The 16,884-nt window shown below is 54.1% G+C and overlaps 1 protein-coding gene across 3 annotated transcripts in view; it reads left to right on the top strand.

Annotated features, from left to right (window-relative positions):
- The first annotated feature begins 3,416 nt into the window (after positions 1–3,416).
- EPHA10 (EPH receptor A10) overlaps positions 3,417–16,884 on the top strand; it is a 44,668-nt gene continuing 31,200 nt past the window's right edge. For all 3 annotated transcript variants that reach the window (XR_008820709.1, XM_056331320.1, XM_056331321.1), the window contains exons 1-3: positions 3,417–3,562; positions 4,625–4,689; positions 5,982–6,651. Coding sequence is in view for 2 of the 3 variants with exons in the window: in XM_056331320.1 (XP_056187295.1) it covers positions 3,454–3,562; positions 4,625–4,689; positions 5,982–6,651 (844 nt within the window). In the remaining variant the exon portion in view is untranslated. The remainder of the gene's footprint in view (positions 3,563–4,624; positions 4,690–5,981; positions 6,652–16,884) is intronic.

The following is a 16,884-nucleotide window of genomic DNA, read 5'->3' as shown; positions in this document are numbered from 1 at the left end:
GGTAGACAAAATCCTATATATTACACCATGTGAGTTGTGTGTCATATTAGAGCAATCTAGTTTTAAAGGGCATCTTTCAAACACAAACTAGCTTTTTCCCACACTTGACTGATCACACAAATAACTGTGATTAAAGGTCAAGTGCCTGGGTTTTTCTGTTTTACTCCTTAAAAATTTATATGCGAAAGAAACCCTAGAAGTTAACATAGCATGAAATTGTTATACAGTTATGAGCCTTTAACGACAACTAAATATCACTTTTCTTCCTGGGTGGCTTGAAAAATCTCCAGTAATAATGGGTCACTTTTGCTGGTTTCCACTTGAGGAAGGTTATAAATAAACTCTGTCTTTTGCTTCCCTGCCCTGTAATGCGGTTTGGGGGGGAGAGTTTTAATCATATGAACTCATGACCCCAGTCGCCAGGGCTGTACCCCGGGATTGCCGGGAGCACGGGGCTGCAGGCGCGAGGTGGGAGCATTGGCCAGGTGCGAGGTGCCCATGCACCGTGGTGGCACCGCAGCAAGGCACCGGCCACCCCGAGCTCTCCCGGACGGAAAGAGCACTGACAGGTGGATGGGAATTGGCTCCCTCGTCATGTTAAGCTAGAGAAACAGTAGCGGACGTGTTTCCAGAGGGGCTGAGAAATGGAGGGAGAGCTGGGAATACCATCCAGCTGCAGGCACCCAGCTAGGTTGGCTGTGTCCCACCGCGGGGTCTGTCCCCTGCGCCTGGAGACCGTCCTGGTTTCAGCTGGGGTAGAGTTAATTTTCTTCTTAGCAGTTAGCACAGCGCTGTGTTTTGGCTCTGATGTGAGACCAATGGTGATGGCACACTGATGGTTTTTGTTGTTGCTGGGTGATGTTTAGGCTAAATCAAGGACTTTTTGGTCCCTTGGGCCCTGCCAGCCAGAGGGCTGGGGGGGCACGGGAAATTGGGGGGGGACACAGCCAGGACAGGTGACCCAAGCCAGCCAAAGGGCTGTTCCGTACCATATGACATCATGGTGAGTATATAAACTGGGGGAAGGAGGAGGAAGGGGGGGACATTTGGCATTATGGCGTTTGTTTTCCCGAGTAACTGTCACACGTGATGGAGCCCTGCTGCCCTGGGGATGGCCCAACACCTGCCCATGGGGAGTGGGGAAAGAATTCCTTGCTTGGCTTGGCTTGTGTGCATGGCTTCTGCTTTACCTGTTAAATTGTTCTTATCTCAACCCTCGCGTTTTACATTCCTTTCCAATCCTCCTTCCCGTCCCCCTGGCTGGGGGGAGTGAGCGAGCAGCTGCGTGGGGCTGGGTTGCCGGCCGAGGTTAAACCATGACACAGGCTACGGCTAATGTTTGGGGCTGAACTGGAATACGGGGGGTCGGTCCTTTGGGGTGGGAGGGGAGTGCTGGAAGACGTGGAAAGCAGATAGAACTATTAGAAGTATATATTGTCAAATGCAATTGTGAATCCTCATCGTGCTTGGAAACTGTTTCCTCCGTTTCTGCAGAACGGCCACAAGAGCAGCATCTTCCTCTGTGCTGGCCAGGAGCCCCAGGTTTCCAACAGTTATGCTTGGACACAACCCCTCCCAAACGTCTCAAAAGCCAATGTGCCTTAGGTGTTCCAAAAAATGCTTGGGAAGGTGAGATTCCTACGCAACAGGTTAAAAAACCATGGTGCCTGGGGTTTTGAGCTGGTACCTGGGTTGCTCAGAATTCCTGATCCTGCAGGGCCTTTCACGTAGGGTTAAGTGCATCCACACGGGTAGTCCTGCTGACTTCAGGAGGAGAGTACTTAGAAGCTGGGGCATGAGCCAAATGAACTGCACTCACCATATCTAATTAATCTTAATTATGCAATGTGTAAATCTGAGCCTGACTGGCAGCAGGCTTCAATCGGATACCTGCTCCAGCACACCTGAGCATTGTGAGGCACCACACAGTTCAGGCTTCAGTGTCTAAGGCTTTAAGAAGTTTTAAGTGCAGCCTGTTTGTGTGGACACGCGACACTGCTCTTCCCCCTCACATCTACTGCACCTCTCATCCCATGCGTGGGTTTTGGTTCAGATGGGCAAGTCCTGCTGCCAGCATGACCCAGCCCTGAGCTCTCCATGTCCAGACACAACCCTCTGCCCTGGGCACTCCTCCCGTCTGCCAAGCCAGCAGCCAAGCCCGGTGCTGCCCTTGCTCTGGGGGTGGCCAGCGGCAGCAGTGGGGATCCAGCAGTGATGGCCGGGGCTGGGGTACCCCTCCGCAGGGCTGCAGGGCTGTGGCAGGCATGACCCGTGGTCCAAGCACCCACTGCCACAAACAGGGGCTGTGCACTGGGTGCCAGAGACCAGCCAGGCTGCGTTAAGTGGACAGTCTATATTTTTCTTCCAGATTTGCAATGTTTTACATTTGACAGCACATAATCACAGCAAAGGGAACATCCCACAGGAACAAGTGTTGCTACATAAGCCAGCTTTGGCATCATGGTCTCAGCCATCAGGTGGGAAACTGGCGGGTGTTCAGCCTGACTAAATTTTGCAGGGACCTGCAACACCTACGGTTAGTGATAATCAAACCTCATCAAGTTCCTCCCCCGACGCAGGAGGCTGTGGGCCTGGGGGCACACACCTCGCCTGCAGTGAGCCAGGAATTGCCTCCCCCAGCCCAGCCAGCCTCCCTGCAGCCTCCCCGCACTGGGCTCGCCATTGCAGCGCTGCCTTTGCACAGCTCTGGCAGGACCGGCCCTGCCTGGGGCTGCCTTTTCCCAGGGCTTCTTTCTGGCCGCTTAGAATGTTATGGCAGCCGCTGGGCTTGGGGGACCTCGGGAAGAAGCTGGGAAGCAGATGTCAGCCCACAAACGCAGAGCAGAGGGCTTGACGTAAAATTCCTGTGCATCACTTGCAGTCATGGGCAGTGATGAGACCTGCCCCGCTGCTCTCCTGCACCCTGCGGTGCAGGAACAAGGCTCTGCCTCACCACCACCCACTGCCTGTTAATGGCAGCAGGGAGCCAATGTCATGAAGGGGGGACACGGACACATGACATGACATAACCCAGCATTGTTAATTATGGCTGTGACCACAAGGCTGCTGCTCCTCAGCATCAGCAAGGGCTGTCTGTGCCCTTTGGCTTCCATGGGGAGGGCAGTGCCTGCCCTCGGCAGCGGTACCGGGCAGCCCAAGGCTCTGCTCCGCCGGACTCAGCCTGTTCCGGCAGGTGCCTGCCCCACCGACCGGGCCAACAGGCACGGCGGGTCAGGGATTGAGCTGCGGCTGCCATCAGTAGGCTTCAGAGTGAACGGCGCCCCCACGCCCGCCCTCGCCCCGCCCCTTTCTAGAGGCCACCGCCGATAGGCTGCGCGGGCCAAGGCCACGCCCCAGCGGCGGCTGGCGGCGGCGATTGGCTGCGCGGGGCAGGGGCGGGGCGCGGCGGCCGGAGCGCGGCGGCGGCGCGGGGCGCGCGGAGTCGGCGGCGCCATGGCGACGGCGCGCGGCGGCGGCGGCTTCCCTCGGGCGCTGCCGCTGCTGCTGCCGCTGCTACTGCTACTGCTGCTGCTGCTGCTGCCCCGCGCCGCCGCCGAGCAGGGTGAGCCGGGGCGCGGACCGGGCGAGCGGAGCGGCGTGGCCGCGGCGCCCGGTGCACCGGCGCTCCTGGCTTCGGCGTGTTCCCCGGTGCTCCGGCACTCGCACCGTGCCCGGCGGCCTTGGTGCCGCGGCACCGGCTCCGGCGTCGGTCGCCCGCAGCGGGCCGGGCTGCGCGGTACCGTGCCCGGCGGCGTCCGGAGGAACCGGAGCGGTTCGGTGGCAGGGCCGGCGGCTCCGCTCCGGTGCCGGCGGGTCGGGTCCGGGCGCGGTTCCCCGTCCTGCTCCGGTGTCGCCTCGGGCGCGGTGGCTCCGCGGCGTGGACGGGACGGGCGGGGGCGGCGCGGCGGGTCCCCGCGGGGTGGCCGGAACGAGCCCCAGCGGTGCCCGCTGACCGCGCAGCGCTGCCGGTACCGGACCGGGCTGCCGGCGGGGCCGTGGCGGGGGGGGCGGCTCCGCACCCCCGGGCCGGAGCTGGGCGCCGGGTGGAGCGGCCGGAGCCCGGCGGCAGTCCCGGGGCTGCCCGCTGCCGGCTGGCTGCGCGGGGTGCGAGCGCCAGCGTGTGAAACGCCGCCTCCCGCCCAACGGAACGAGCCCTTTCGTAGAAATCGGACGCTGGCTTCCAAGGAAATTCCCGTTTCAAAGCAGCCGCCAGTAGCTGTCAGTTCCAGGGTGCGCAAGCTGCGGGCACGGCAGTTGCAGCGCTGGCCGGGGTGTTGGGATTGTCCTGCGGAGTCCCTGGGGAAGGGCTGCAGCCCGCCCTGGGTGCACCCGTTAGCTCGGGGTGCTCCTGGCGTAGCTGCGCCCTCGGCGCTGGGTGCCCAGCCCAGGGCCCTGCAGCGTCGGGCCTGCCGGGTGCGGGGTGCGGTGCTGGCGCGATGGCCGGTGGCGCTGGGGTGGGAGCTGGGGTGGGAGCTGCTCCCTGCGCTCTGGGACCGGACCCACTGCTCCGGCATGTGGGGAGCGATGCGCCGTGCTGAGCTTCCCGACGGCTGGGCCAGGTCGATATTTACTGCTGTGTCCCGGGTTGGTGTCTTTGCTCTCTAGCATCTTGTCTTCCCTGCAGTTGTCCTGCTGGACTCGAAGGAATCGCAAGCAGAGCTGGGCTGGACCTCACACCCATCAAATGGGGTAAGTGCGGAGGTGGGATGTCCCTCTGTGCAGCTGGAGGGGGGCTGCCTTCTGGTGCTCAGCAGTATTTAAAGTCTTGCAGCATGAGCACCCTGCTCGCGTGGAGCCAGTGGAGGGGGCTGGCAGGTGCGGGGTCTCCTCAAGCTGGGGGTGGAGGGGCAGCTTGGCTAGAGCTGTCACGTTGATCAGCGCTGGGCACCCCTGGGCTCACAGTGAGGAGCAAAGTGCTGGTTGGGTGAGGGGTACAGCCCGCATGCGATGCTGCCTCAAAATGAATTTTACACTCCTGTAACAAGCAAATAAACACAGAGCAGTTTGGGATTTGTATTGTCATGTGCACGCCAGCACGAGCGCCTGGGGATCAGCTCAGCTCTTGGAAGGGGGCCATGGCTGGGCTGGGATCGTTGGGAGCTCTGCATCACATCGGGTCGGTCTATAGCTGCTTTCAGGAGAGTATGTCAGGAAACTCAGAGTTCTGTTCCTTGCTGCTTTGGGTTTATTTTCCAGAATGGAAGCAAAGTGTTCAGAGGGAATAGCGGTAGAACCTGGACTCATCTGTGTTGGCCAGCTGTTAGTCTGCAGAAGAAACTTAGTTTTGTGTATGTTTGGCAATCTTGCGTAAATTTACCCCCAGAAAGAATTGCTTTGGGAAGTTGCCAGGTCATCCTTAAGGCTGTAAGGGTTGAATCATCATTTCACTAATCAGAATCTCTGCTGGTAAGTTTGGGGAAACACTGTCTCGCTTGCAGGGGATTTGTCCTGTTCCAGCTAAAACCTCTCCTGACGGAGAAGTTGCTGCTGCTCATGAAGGTATTTGTCCTTGCGTGATGGTGTGAACTGGCATCACGCCTCCTTGGCCATCTTTGACTTCTCTGGGTAGCCCAGCCCCGTCTGGCTGTGTGGCAATGCCGTGCAGATGCACCTTCCCAGGGATAGAAAATCCGAGGAGCCTGTGGGAGATAATGGCTCTGGGTGCTCAGCCAAGGATGGGTCCAGTTTCATGTTAGGCTGTTCTAGAAGGTCTGATGCCAGTGCCCCGTTTCTGGTTGTTTCTCTGTGATTGTACCTTTGCAGAGAGCTCGGGTATTAGGTGGTCCAGCAGCACCGCTGGGTTACTACAGGTTGTGGTTTTGGTGGGCTGAGGACTTTGAGTGCCTACAGTGTAAATGGTCTGTGGGGGGAGAGGCTTGTGGCGCTGGTATTTATACTGATCGCTTTGTTTCTGCCGGGGCAGCTGGCTCTTGCTCATGGCAGCTCCTGAGCTGTTACAGCCCTTTGTGTTCTTTCCCCAGTGGGAAGAAATCAGTGGTGTGGATGAGAATTACAAGCCGATTCGCACGTACCAGGTCTGCAATGTCATGGAGCCGAACCAGAACAACTGGCTGCAGACGGGCTGGATTGCCAGGCGGGATGGCCAGAGGATCTTCATTGAGCTGAAGTTCACCCTGCGGGACTGCAACAGCATCCCTGGCGTGACGGGCACCTGCAAGGAGACTTTCAATCTGTATTACGTTGAGTCAGACTCTGACCTGGGCCGTAGCGTCCGTGAGAGCAAGCACACCAAGATCGACACCATTGCTGCTGATGAGAGCTTCACACAGGGGGACCTGGGTGAGCGTAAGATGAAGCTGAACACCGAGCTGAGGGAGATTGGGCACCTGAGCAAGAGAGGCTTCCACCTGGGCTTCCAGGATGTGGGCGCCTGCGTGGCGCTGGTCTCCGTGCGGGTCTATTACAAGAAGTGCCTTGCCACTGTGCAGAACCTGGCCGTGTTCCCAGACACGGTGGCGGAGACGGCCTTCGCGACTTTGGTGGAAGTTAAGGGCACTTGTGTTGCTCACGCCGAAGTGGATGTGGATAACCCCCCCCGGATGCACTGCAGTGCGGAGGGCGAGTGGCTGGTCCCCATAGGCAAATGCACGTGCGGTCCCGGCTTTGAGGAGAAGGACGGGGGATGCAGAGGTAAAAGTGGCCGTCGGTGTCCTCCGGCAGTTTTTCTCTATGTCAGTCCGTGCTGCCAGACTGCTCCGGTCTGCATGGTGCCTGAGCACAGCTCAGGCGAGTGGAATTGCCTTTTGTCAGCAATATGATTCTTTAAGTTGATTGCAGCTCCCCAGCTAACAGCCAGACTTTAATCTGAAGGGTGGCAACCGGGTAAATGGGTGCGTTGCCAGTAGCTGCTCAGCAGCACGGTGTTGGCTGGGCAGATGTGTCAGAGCTCTGAGCACCGTCAGGCATTTTCCACAGCTTTATCTGTAACTATAAAATTACTCTAGAACATTAATGTCCCCGTTGTCATGCTTTAGACACAATAATTTGATGACTTTACAGCTTGCAAGGTTACGTCTAATGACAGCAGTAAAAATGGATATAACCTCTACCTTCATGGGTATCCCTCTAATGAACCTGGTGCCCACTAAGGAAAGTGGTGACCACTTTGCTCTCGCTTTCAGAGCCAGGCATGGGATCAGCCCCACGGTCTGATCCACGGTGTGGGAGCCTCTGAAGAGGGAGGCGCCGGGCTCCTACCTCCTCCCGGGCACCATCCTGCTTCGGGCCATGGCCAGGACCTCGTCCCAGCTCAGCGTGGTCTTGACTGCCTGTGCACTGGGTCTGGTGCCAGCACGGGCGGCAGTGGTGCCGGGTGAGCGGGGCTGTGGCATGGGGTTTTGGTGTGCACCTCCTGTCCCCAGAACAGCGGTTCCTCCGTCCCTCAGCACGGGGGCTTTGCTTCTCTCAAAGGTGTAATTTGCTATCGATTATTAACTGGCAGCATCTGTGGCTGCCCTGTTAGCAGAGCTCCTCTGGGGCAGAGGAGGGATCTGACCACCAGCTGGGATGTGTGAGGGGAGATGTTTTCTCCAGTAAGATACGCCTGGAAAGACCCTTTGCTGCCTGTGCCTGGTGTCCAGCTGATACCTTGGACCTCTACTTTTTCGCCTGGTAGAAAACAGATGCAGAGCAAAACAGCTAAATACGTCCCAAACAGGTGCAGTTCCCCCATGTTCGAGGCGCATGGTTCGGTTGGAGAGCGAGTTTTTCCCAAGGAATCCTGTCTGCCCTTCAGGAGCTACTTGAGGCTTGCCAGGTTTACGTTGTGCCCACTGTGCTGCCTTCCTCCAGGAGGTAGGAAACCTTTCCTGGTGCTCCGGGTAGTAGCTATTTGCTCGGTGCCCTCCTCAAGAAGACCTTATTATGACTATCGAATTGAAATCTTAGCGCTGTTCATTGCTTCAGTGGCTGCATGGCAGCTCGCCATGCTTTCCCCATCTGTTTGGAGTGGGAATTTACATAGCGAGTCCCAGAAGGCTTTCGCTAATGTTTCAGGTTTCTCTGTGTTGAGTTTAAATAATTCATATTCTCTAAGGAAAAATATTTGAAGTAATTTAATGGACGTAATTAAGTTTTCCCCCCCCTCACAGAAAGCAGGTCATTAGTCACTCTCTGTGGAGCAGTGTCTGATGTCTGGTCAAATATCAGAAAACAGTTTTTAAGGGTTGGAAGGTTTTGGTTTGTTTTAGAGCCCTGCATTAGCATAGTGCTAAGTGAGTAACTTTAAAAGCTTTCTGATGAAAGCCTTCAAGGCTGTAGAAATTATTCAACAAGAGAAAAGTCCTAGAGCTGGAGGCAGGTAAATGCGGTGGGAGTTCGGGGATGTTCAAAGAGCCAGGTGATGGCACAGCAGATGTGACACTGGTGGCTTTGGGGGGCTCAGTGGGTGCAAGTCCACTGGATCCTCCTTGCCTATGAAACTTCTTTGCCACAGTCTGTCACATTCTGGTGGCCATGAGAGGTTGGACCCTGAGTTTGTTTGAGGACTGGCCACTGTGGGGAGCGGGGGCAGCCTGGGGCCCGACCCCCGCAGCCGGTGCTGCGGGCAGCTGGTGGTTCTCCAGGCTGTCTCAGGTGCTGCTTTGCAGCTGCTGGCCCTCGCCCTCATCCTTTGATCTCTGAGGACTTTCTGGCTGCGCCTGCAGCGTGGAACGTGCTGGTGTCTGAGATCAGTCGCCCGTTCACCCCACGGACTGCTGGGGTGGCATGTGCTCGGTGATCCCAGGGGACCTGGCTGCCAGCCGGGTCCGGGATGGATCCAGGGTGGTGCTTAGGGCCAAGTGCGTGGTGCAACTTCTTGGGTTGAAATCACAAGGAAATGGGGCAGCAGAAGTCATGAAGTTTCCCTAGGCCATCCCGTGGCTGGGCGCTGCCCGGTGTCGGTGTGCTCTGAAGCCAGGGTACACAGTGGTCCCTCCGTGGGGACCAGCCAGTGCTCCACTCACTGGGCAGATGGGGGCTGCTCTGACCCCAGCCCGGCTGGCTGCGGTGGGGGGCTTGGCCGCTGCTGGCACCCCTGGTGTGGGGCTGGGATGGGTGGCAGTGCCGGTGGTGGCCACGGCGCTACTGGGAGGTGTGGGAGGTGCCAGCTTCCCTGCAGCGGGAGCGAGCTTTATTTTCCGCTGAACTGGTGAAGCTGTTTGAACTAAATCACAAAGCCAGCATCCCTGCAACCGTGATTTAAGTGCTGAAATCATCCTGCCGCTGAGAGAACACTTGTACCCTTGCACTGAAATTAGGAGAGATGGAAAAAGACTAATAGGATTTACGGCTCTGCTAATTACTGCTGCAAGAAAGCTGAGCCTTCCGACTGTCCAGCTTTCTATGTCGCACCACTTCTCTGAAGATGCCCCAGCATACCTGACAGGCTTCCGTGGGCTTGCACGTTTCTGATGAATCATTTCAGTGATCTTTGAAATGCAGCCATCTCTAGGCTGGAGCCGAGCAGCTTTAGCATCTGTTTAACATCTACTCTCCAATAAGAGGAGAGGCTCTGTCACTGTAAATACATTTAGACTGCCTTTCTTCCCTAATATATATCTGTAGCCAGATGCTGGTCTGCACTTATACAGATCTTAAAGCCTATTTCCAGCAGATGCACGGCAGGCGAGTGAGGAGTCCTGTTGCACTGTGGATGATCACCTGTCCATCCTTATTTTGTTTTCAGTAGGCTTCTCAGCGCTCATGTCTTTTTACTTTTAATTTCACCAGGCATGAACCGTAGCCCCTTCATGCCATTTACTTTGTGGTGCATTGCAATAGCTTTTGTGTAAATGAAACGGCGATGTGGAGGGTCTGCCTGACGTTTGCTGTAAAGTTGTCTCTTTCTGCTTCATCTTTTCCATCCAATCCCTTGTAATATCTGCAAGGAGAATTTCAACAAAGCCCAAGGTTAATATTTACCAGCCAGATTTGCTGCAAATGAGACAACTTCAACCAGACGTTGAATTAATATGATAGAGACCAGTTTCCAAAAATAGCTGTCAGCCACTCTTCTTTGACAGATACGTAAATTTGTGCTCTAGCTAAATTTCCTTCTCAATTTATTTCCTTCCACTTTTGACAGCAGTGGCAGGAGCTGGCTCTGCGCTGCATTGTGCTGGGAAAATGTCCCATGCTCTGCTGTCCTTCACCAGGACAGGACGGCCTGGCACCGCGGTCGTTCTGGTAGATGATGGTCTAATTAGCGGGCTGTATCCCTTGCCTACACAGGAGTGACACTACTGAAACCAGTTTTAGGGACAAAATAGTTTCTAGTGCTCTGTCAGGATTTTTAAGCAGCATTTTAAAGTGAATTTTCAGGGAAGGGGACCTTGCACAAAGGGTCACATCAGCGACTTGCTGTCTTGCCCGTGGGCGTATGGAGCAGCTGCTGATGGCCGCAGTGGCTGTTTGAAAAGGGGAATAAAAGAAGTTCCTCCCCATGTTCTGCATTAGTTTGGATTTTTGAGCAGCATGTCAGATGCAACATTCCATGGACAGGACACGAGGAAGATACACTGTATCTCGCTGAGGGAGAAATCTCAGGAAAATAATAGCCCCTGGTTTTGTTCTTTTGCACCTTTGCTTATAAAGCATGTTGGTCTTCTGGGCTCTCCTGAAATGATACTTCAAGGATAGAGAGGGGAAAGGAGTTGCTGTTGCAGGATTTTTCCTTTTCCCACCCCTTTCCTGTAGGTTTGTGATAAACCAGCAGAAGTTACCAGGCTCGGCAGGGCAGATTTGCATGCTTCATCCCACTGTGTCATTTCTGTGTTCCATCCTGGACGTTTCGCTCGCACAGATAACCTGTCGGCTGCTCTGCCCATTTGCTTACGTGGAAATGGGACTTTTTGAGGGCTGGAGGTGAGTCTTCCCTTGGAGCCTTTCCCGGCAGGGCGAAGGCACACTCTGGGGCAGGCTGCAGCACGTGGGGCTGTTGGTGCAAGCCTGCACCTCTGTGTCTGCCCTTTTTCCTCCGGCTGCAGTGGGCTGGCCTCGCTCTGTGCTGGGATCATCCCTGGTAATGGCTGCATGAAGGACTTTGGGGGCTTTACAAGGTGAGCTGGCCTGGCTGCTGGTCTTGAACCATAGGGATAAGATGAAAGGCGCAAGTCAACACTAATTAGAAGAAAGCAGTCTTTGCTAATGGTATCTGCTAGTGATGTAGAATGTAATGCACGCCTGACGCTGCAGTGGGCCAGAAATGGCTTCTCTGATCTACTGTAGGATTCATCAGTGGTCTGCTGAAAAATGAAGGACACCAGACCTCAAGTCTGCTCTGCTCATCAGGCTGGGGTGCGTTATTAATGGCTGTAATTGCCTGATGAATCTAACGCTGTGTGTAGTGTAATTACGGTTTATGGCAGCTTATAATTGTGACTTGTAATGAGGAGACAAGATTTGTGACAGCACAGCCTGGATTCCGATGTGGCCCTTTGTTGTTGCTGTTTTCCTAAGCCGTTTGCAGCCCCCTCCCCAGTAATTCCCTACAGATCCGTGCCCGTGCGGTGGCTGCTAGCTGGGCTACTCCCTGCTCTGCCTGCCGTGGCCGGGCTCTCGGGCACTGCAGGTCTCCCCGGCATCGGCTCTGCGGGTGTTTATCCTCCTCCCAGAGCTCTCCAGTGACGCCTTTGCTGCCTGCCCGGGCAGCCCGTCCGGGCACCTTGCTCTCCCTGTGTCTGACACAAATTGCCCTTGCAGTCACTTCAGCTTAGAGCCGCTTGTCCCGGCACCAGCAAGCAGCGAGAACGCGTCTCTCGTAGCAGATCGTGCCTTGCTACAGATATCTCGGGGAAGTCTTTTTCTTTCCTGTGCTTGGCTTCTTGAATAGTAGGGGAACAAATGGATAAGCAAAGCCCTTTGAGAAGATCATCCTGTCTGTTGTGAGTAGTAGGTTTGTGGAGAAAAACACAGCTGCAAATACTGTGAAATAGAGTAGTTTCTTCAGTGCTGCCAGACATTACTTGGGCATAAATTTGGTCAATGCTTTGAGCAAATTTAAAGGGAAGTTTTTCTGTAAAAAAGAGAGTTTGGATAAAGTCCTTGATTTTTATTTTCCAAAGAGAAGTGCTACAACAGAGAAAGTACTTGCTTTTTTAAAAAAACCCCACCAGTCTTTCCATTTGTGTTCTGCTGTACCTTCCCTTTTAGTGCATGCCTTTTTGCTGCTGAGCATCACAGTGGAGCGTGGGGAGAGGGGTTGCTCTGGTGTTGGACCCACTCATTTGACGCTCGTCCATTGAGGCTGCCAGGAGGAATGCCTTTGCCTGGCTACTGATGTTGGCGTTGGTCTCTCCCCTTCCTTGGGAGAGGGAAATGCTGTCTGTGTGGGGAGGCAAGCATGGATGCAGGCAGAGAGGGGGCTGCGCTGAAGGCAGGAGATGCAGGATGCTTGGGTGGAGCATCCTGGGAAGTTTGTGCTTCGGGAGCCGGCAGTGTGCAGGGTGGGGGTCCTGTGGGGCCATGGGCAGCACTTGGCAGCACCCTCCTGCCTGCGCTGCGCTGCCAGGCTGGGCTGGTGCCTCCCGGAGGTGACGGTGCCTTTCCTTCCCGCCGTGAGTTTGCAGGTGTTGACTTGAAAAAAAGGAAAAAAAGAATCCCAAAGCTGTGGCCTGGCCCTGAGAACTCGTGGCACCATCTTTCTCTTAATGACAGCGAGCTGCGAGCGAGACTTGTGTCCTTGTAAGCCTCAAGGGCTGTGTGGCTGCCTTGCGCATCGGCCACGTTCGCTGCGAGCGGCCGGCGGGCGGTGATGCTTCTGCTGCAGCTGGCTTGGCAGGATGGGTGGGAGCAGTCGTGGGGTGCTGTGCTCCCTGCAGGCTGGGGGGAGCCCCGGGGTGGAGGTGCCAGACCTTACACCAACCTGAGTCCCTCCTGTTGTACTGGGAATCAGCCACTTCTGTAGCAGAGGAGGATGGAAAGCATCTGAGGACCATATGAGCTGGAGATGCCCTGAGCAGGCTGTCTCCTGGAAGATGTTTTTGGAAATCAAGTTCATGTGTGCTCAGCGGGGCCAGGGCTCGCTCTCACTGAGCAAAAGTTTGGGGCAGGGGTGGGAAGTGGTATTGGTAAGATAATCCCCTGGACATCGCGTGTGTCCCATCAAGGCATCGTGTCACTACAGTGTCCTTAGCTGGAAAATAAATTGTTCAATTGGAAGTTAGAGAAATTTAGAATAATAAATCACATTATTTTGTCATTTAGTGCAAAGATACATCCTGAAGCCTAAGGTCTGCTTTTCTCTTTAAATAGAAAGAAGGTGAATCCAAATGTACAGCGCTTGGGGCTTTTTATTTGTTTCATCTTTTATACATTAGCTTACAAACCTGTATGTGCTTCTGGAGTTTATTTTATCTTCTGACTGATGCTTGAGTATTATGCATAATAAGTTTATTTTTTCTCCTGGGATTTGGTAAGTTGCATAAAGCACCAGGTTTTACTTTCATCATTGATGCAGCCACCGGCATCCCACAGACAGATGCTGTGCTTGAGGGGCCGGTGCTGATGCGCAGGTTTAGCAGCACTTGTCAGGGCTGGAGCCGGGCACGTGGTGGCTGTGCTGAGTGGTAATGGGATGGGAAATGGGGGCTACGCATCGGGTGGGGGCTGTGGGAGTGAATCTGTGCCTGTTGCTGCAGGAATAATCACTGAGGAAATTTATACTTGAGTATCCTTTCTGAATTACCAGTTGGCTTTCTCTTCTTGGGCCTTGTGTTCCAGCAGGACGTGGCTGGAGCACCTTTGTGACCTCGGAGAAGTGAAGTTTGAAGGTGTGGAGAGCTTTGTGCCAAATGGATTTGGAGCATCTGCCTCCCTCTGCCCATTAGCGGTAGCTCCGTGGTAGCTGTAATGCCTTATGGTAGATGCTGCTTTCCATCAGTCACGCGTACGGAACACCCATGTAAAATATGCTTTCTCTTCAGTCTCTTTTTGGAGTAATGATCAAGTTTGGAGATATTTATTGTTCAGGATTGCGTATTATATTGCTATTCTACAGTGTGTCTGAAATAATTATGGCTATGGAAATTGTGGCAGAGCCAGACACAAATTACTCGATGACACTTAATTTTAGAGCAAACTACTCAGAAAATTGCCAGCATCACAATTCGTTTGCAGAATTCTTGTCAGGCTTGAGGTGATAGATACCTGGCTGCGAGATGGACATGCTGGTTATTCTGCTGAAATACAGGGAGAAACATCTCTTGTCCCCATGGCTGAGGGAGTTTGTGTGAGATAAAGCACTTGGCAGGAGCAGGGTGAGTTGGAGGCGCAGGTCGGTCAGTCCTTTGCGGGGAATCGGTTGGTGGATGCATTAGGGAACTGAAAGAGACAACAGTAAATTGCAGTTGGCTCAGTGGATGTGCCTACTTTAGTGTGTCCTTGAGGAACATTCCTGCATAAATAGCAATGAGCTGCTCTTCAGTACTGCCCTAGCACTGAATTCAGGCAAATGCATTCTTTTAGATTATTTGAAGACCGTCTTACTAAATATTCTTGGGTATTTAATTTTCTTCTGGACTAAATCACTGGATTTAATTTCAGCTATTAAGAGCTCATTGTTGGAGATGCACGAAGACCTAGCCTCTGGACATAGATTTTCATTTCAGTGCTCTTCAAATTATTTAACAAGAGCAAAAACTATAGAGTAGCATTATCCAGAAGGTTTCAGAGATGCTGGGAGCGTGTTGGACTTGAGGCTGCTGAAAAGTGTTCTTGAAAACCAGTTATTAAAAAAAGAAAAAAAGTTTTTGTGGAAGACAAGCTGCTTTTGAATTCTCTCGAGTGGTGCAGCCTGAAGTACCTGTCCTGACAGCACGGTACCAAGGTGAGAGGAGCTGGAGACCTGATCCAGCGCTCGTATTGATCGCTCCCTTGTGCTGACTTTGCCCCTCTTGCATGGGTGCGGAGATTGGACATGATTTCTTTCCCTTCTTCACAGTGGGGCTCTGCGACAGCATCGCTCTCTGCTGACAAAGTATCGATTACAGTTTTTGCAATAAGACAAGGCAAGATTGCAAACCTAGCGTGCAAGGGGAAGACAGGAGCCTCTCTATTACCTGAGGATGTTTGTTGACAAGGTTCTTTGACCAGCTCAATACACTGCTGAAACTTTATTCTCTTGATGTGTTTTCCACAAGGTGCCCTGTCTGGTTTTGGGCAACTTGTCCTTCTCTGCGGGCGCTCACTGACAGCCGTCCCTCCAGGGTACCCGCTCTGATGCTGATCTGTCTGGTCCTCCTGGGGGCCTGCCGGGCTGGCGTGAAGCACCTCTCCTCTTAAGTGCTGGTGACATGTTTGGAACATAATAAACTGTGACTTGCTTGGCTTGACGATGGGATTAAGACAGATGGAGGCTGGATGTGCCAGCCTGGGCTGGGGAGGGGTCAGCGGTAGTGATAGCTCCGGAGAGAGAGGCCTTGAGAACAACTCCATGTTTTATTTGACTGATGATAACAGTGAGTTTGCAGAGACACGAGCGATGGATGTTGATGCAGTACGTGGCATGTGCCATTTACTGGTGGCCCGTGCCATGGGCAGCAGAGGTGCCCAAAGAGGCTGGTGCAGACCTTTAGCGTGCCTCGGGTTGTCCTCTGTGCTCCTGGGGGTCAGCCCGCTGTGCACCAGGCGGGGGGCTCTGCGGGGGGCTGTGTACAATCAGCACTTCTCAAGTGAAATTGGACTGCCGTGTTGGAAGGAGTGACCCCGGGAAGAGCAGCACCGGGGCTGGAGAGAGACGCCAGCAGAAGCCTGGCGGGGCAGGAGCATGGAGGGGCTGGGGAGGGGGATGCTCCGCGTCCTCCTGCACTGGGCAGAGGGTCGGGGCTGAGCTGCCTGCAGGAGGCTCTCGGAGGGGCCACCCTGCCTGAGGAGGAGTGCTTTCCAGTTTGGACACCAACCCAGCTGAGACCCTAATAAGTATGGTGTAGAGTTTTTCCCCATCCTATTTTGATGGTTGCAGTTGCCAGTCTGACCATTGCTGGGGTGGGGGTTGGATGCAGGTCTCGGAGCTCGGGGGGTCCCTGTGCCCCGAGGCTGTCCTTTGCCGGGAGGGACTGTCGCTCTGCCAGGTGCCTGAGCCCCTGGGTGCTGTAATGGTTCTTGCTGTAGCACCCCCTTGGAGCTGGCCACTTGCTTCCCCTAGCTGCTGTCTTTCCTAAATAGCATTTTTATGAATGCCTGCTTCAGCAGAGAAAATTAACACGCGTTAAAAGCAGATGAACTTTGTCAAATACAATTTCATGACAAAAAATGGAAAGGAATTGATTTTGGAAGACAACCAAGTTGTAATGTTAATTATAAATGACTGTATAGGCATTTTGAGTGAAACTGCAGGCGTTATTGATTCATGCTGGCACGCACATGGCTATTCTGCTATCTGCAGGAGTTCAGCAACATGAAGAAGTTCAATTGTGCTAACGCAGGCAGTGTCCTTCGTGGGGGGTTTTTTTGGTTTGGGTTTTTTTTTTTTTTCTTCTTCTTTCTTTGAAGATATGTGCAAGGTTTGTGGGTCAACAAGCTGACCCAAGACAATTTGGGGAAGAAAAAAAAAAAAAGCAGAACCCATCAAAATCATTAAGGCTAAATGCTGAGGAGGGTGTAAACAACAAACTGACAGGAAGAAAATGATACCAGGCAGCAAGGAGGAGTGTGCTGGAGCTCGCTGCTGAGACAGCAAATGCCTTCCACAGCCAGCAAGGGGTTTGCCCTGCTGGTGCCCAGAGGAGCCGACCCAAGGCCGTGGTCTTTGCCAGGTGCTGAGGCTGGTGCCGGTGTGCAGCTGCCATCCCGCTGTGCCTGGCGGTGGGTTCGCTGCCGGGCTGTGCGTTGTGCCTTGGCGTGGTCGCTCTTAACAGAAATGATGCAGATATGGACAGGATTGTT

The sequence above is a fragment of the Falco biarmicus genome, chromosome 3, assembly GCF_023638135.1.
Source record: "Falco biarmicus isolate bFalBia1 chromosome 3, bFalBia1.pri, whole genome shotgun sequence".
NCBI classification, from domain to species: Eukaryota; Metazoa; Chordata; class Aves; order Falconiformes; family Falconidae; genus Falco; species Falco biarmicus.
This window is presented reverse-complemented; position numbering and strand designations above follow the sequence as displayed.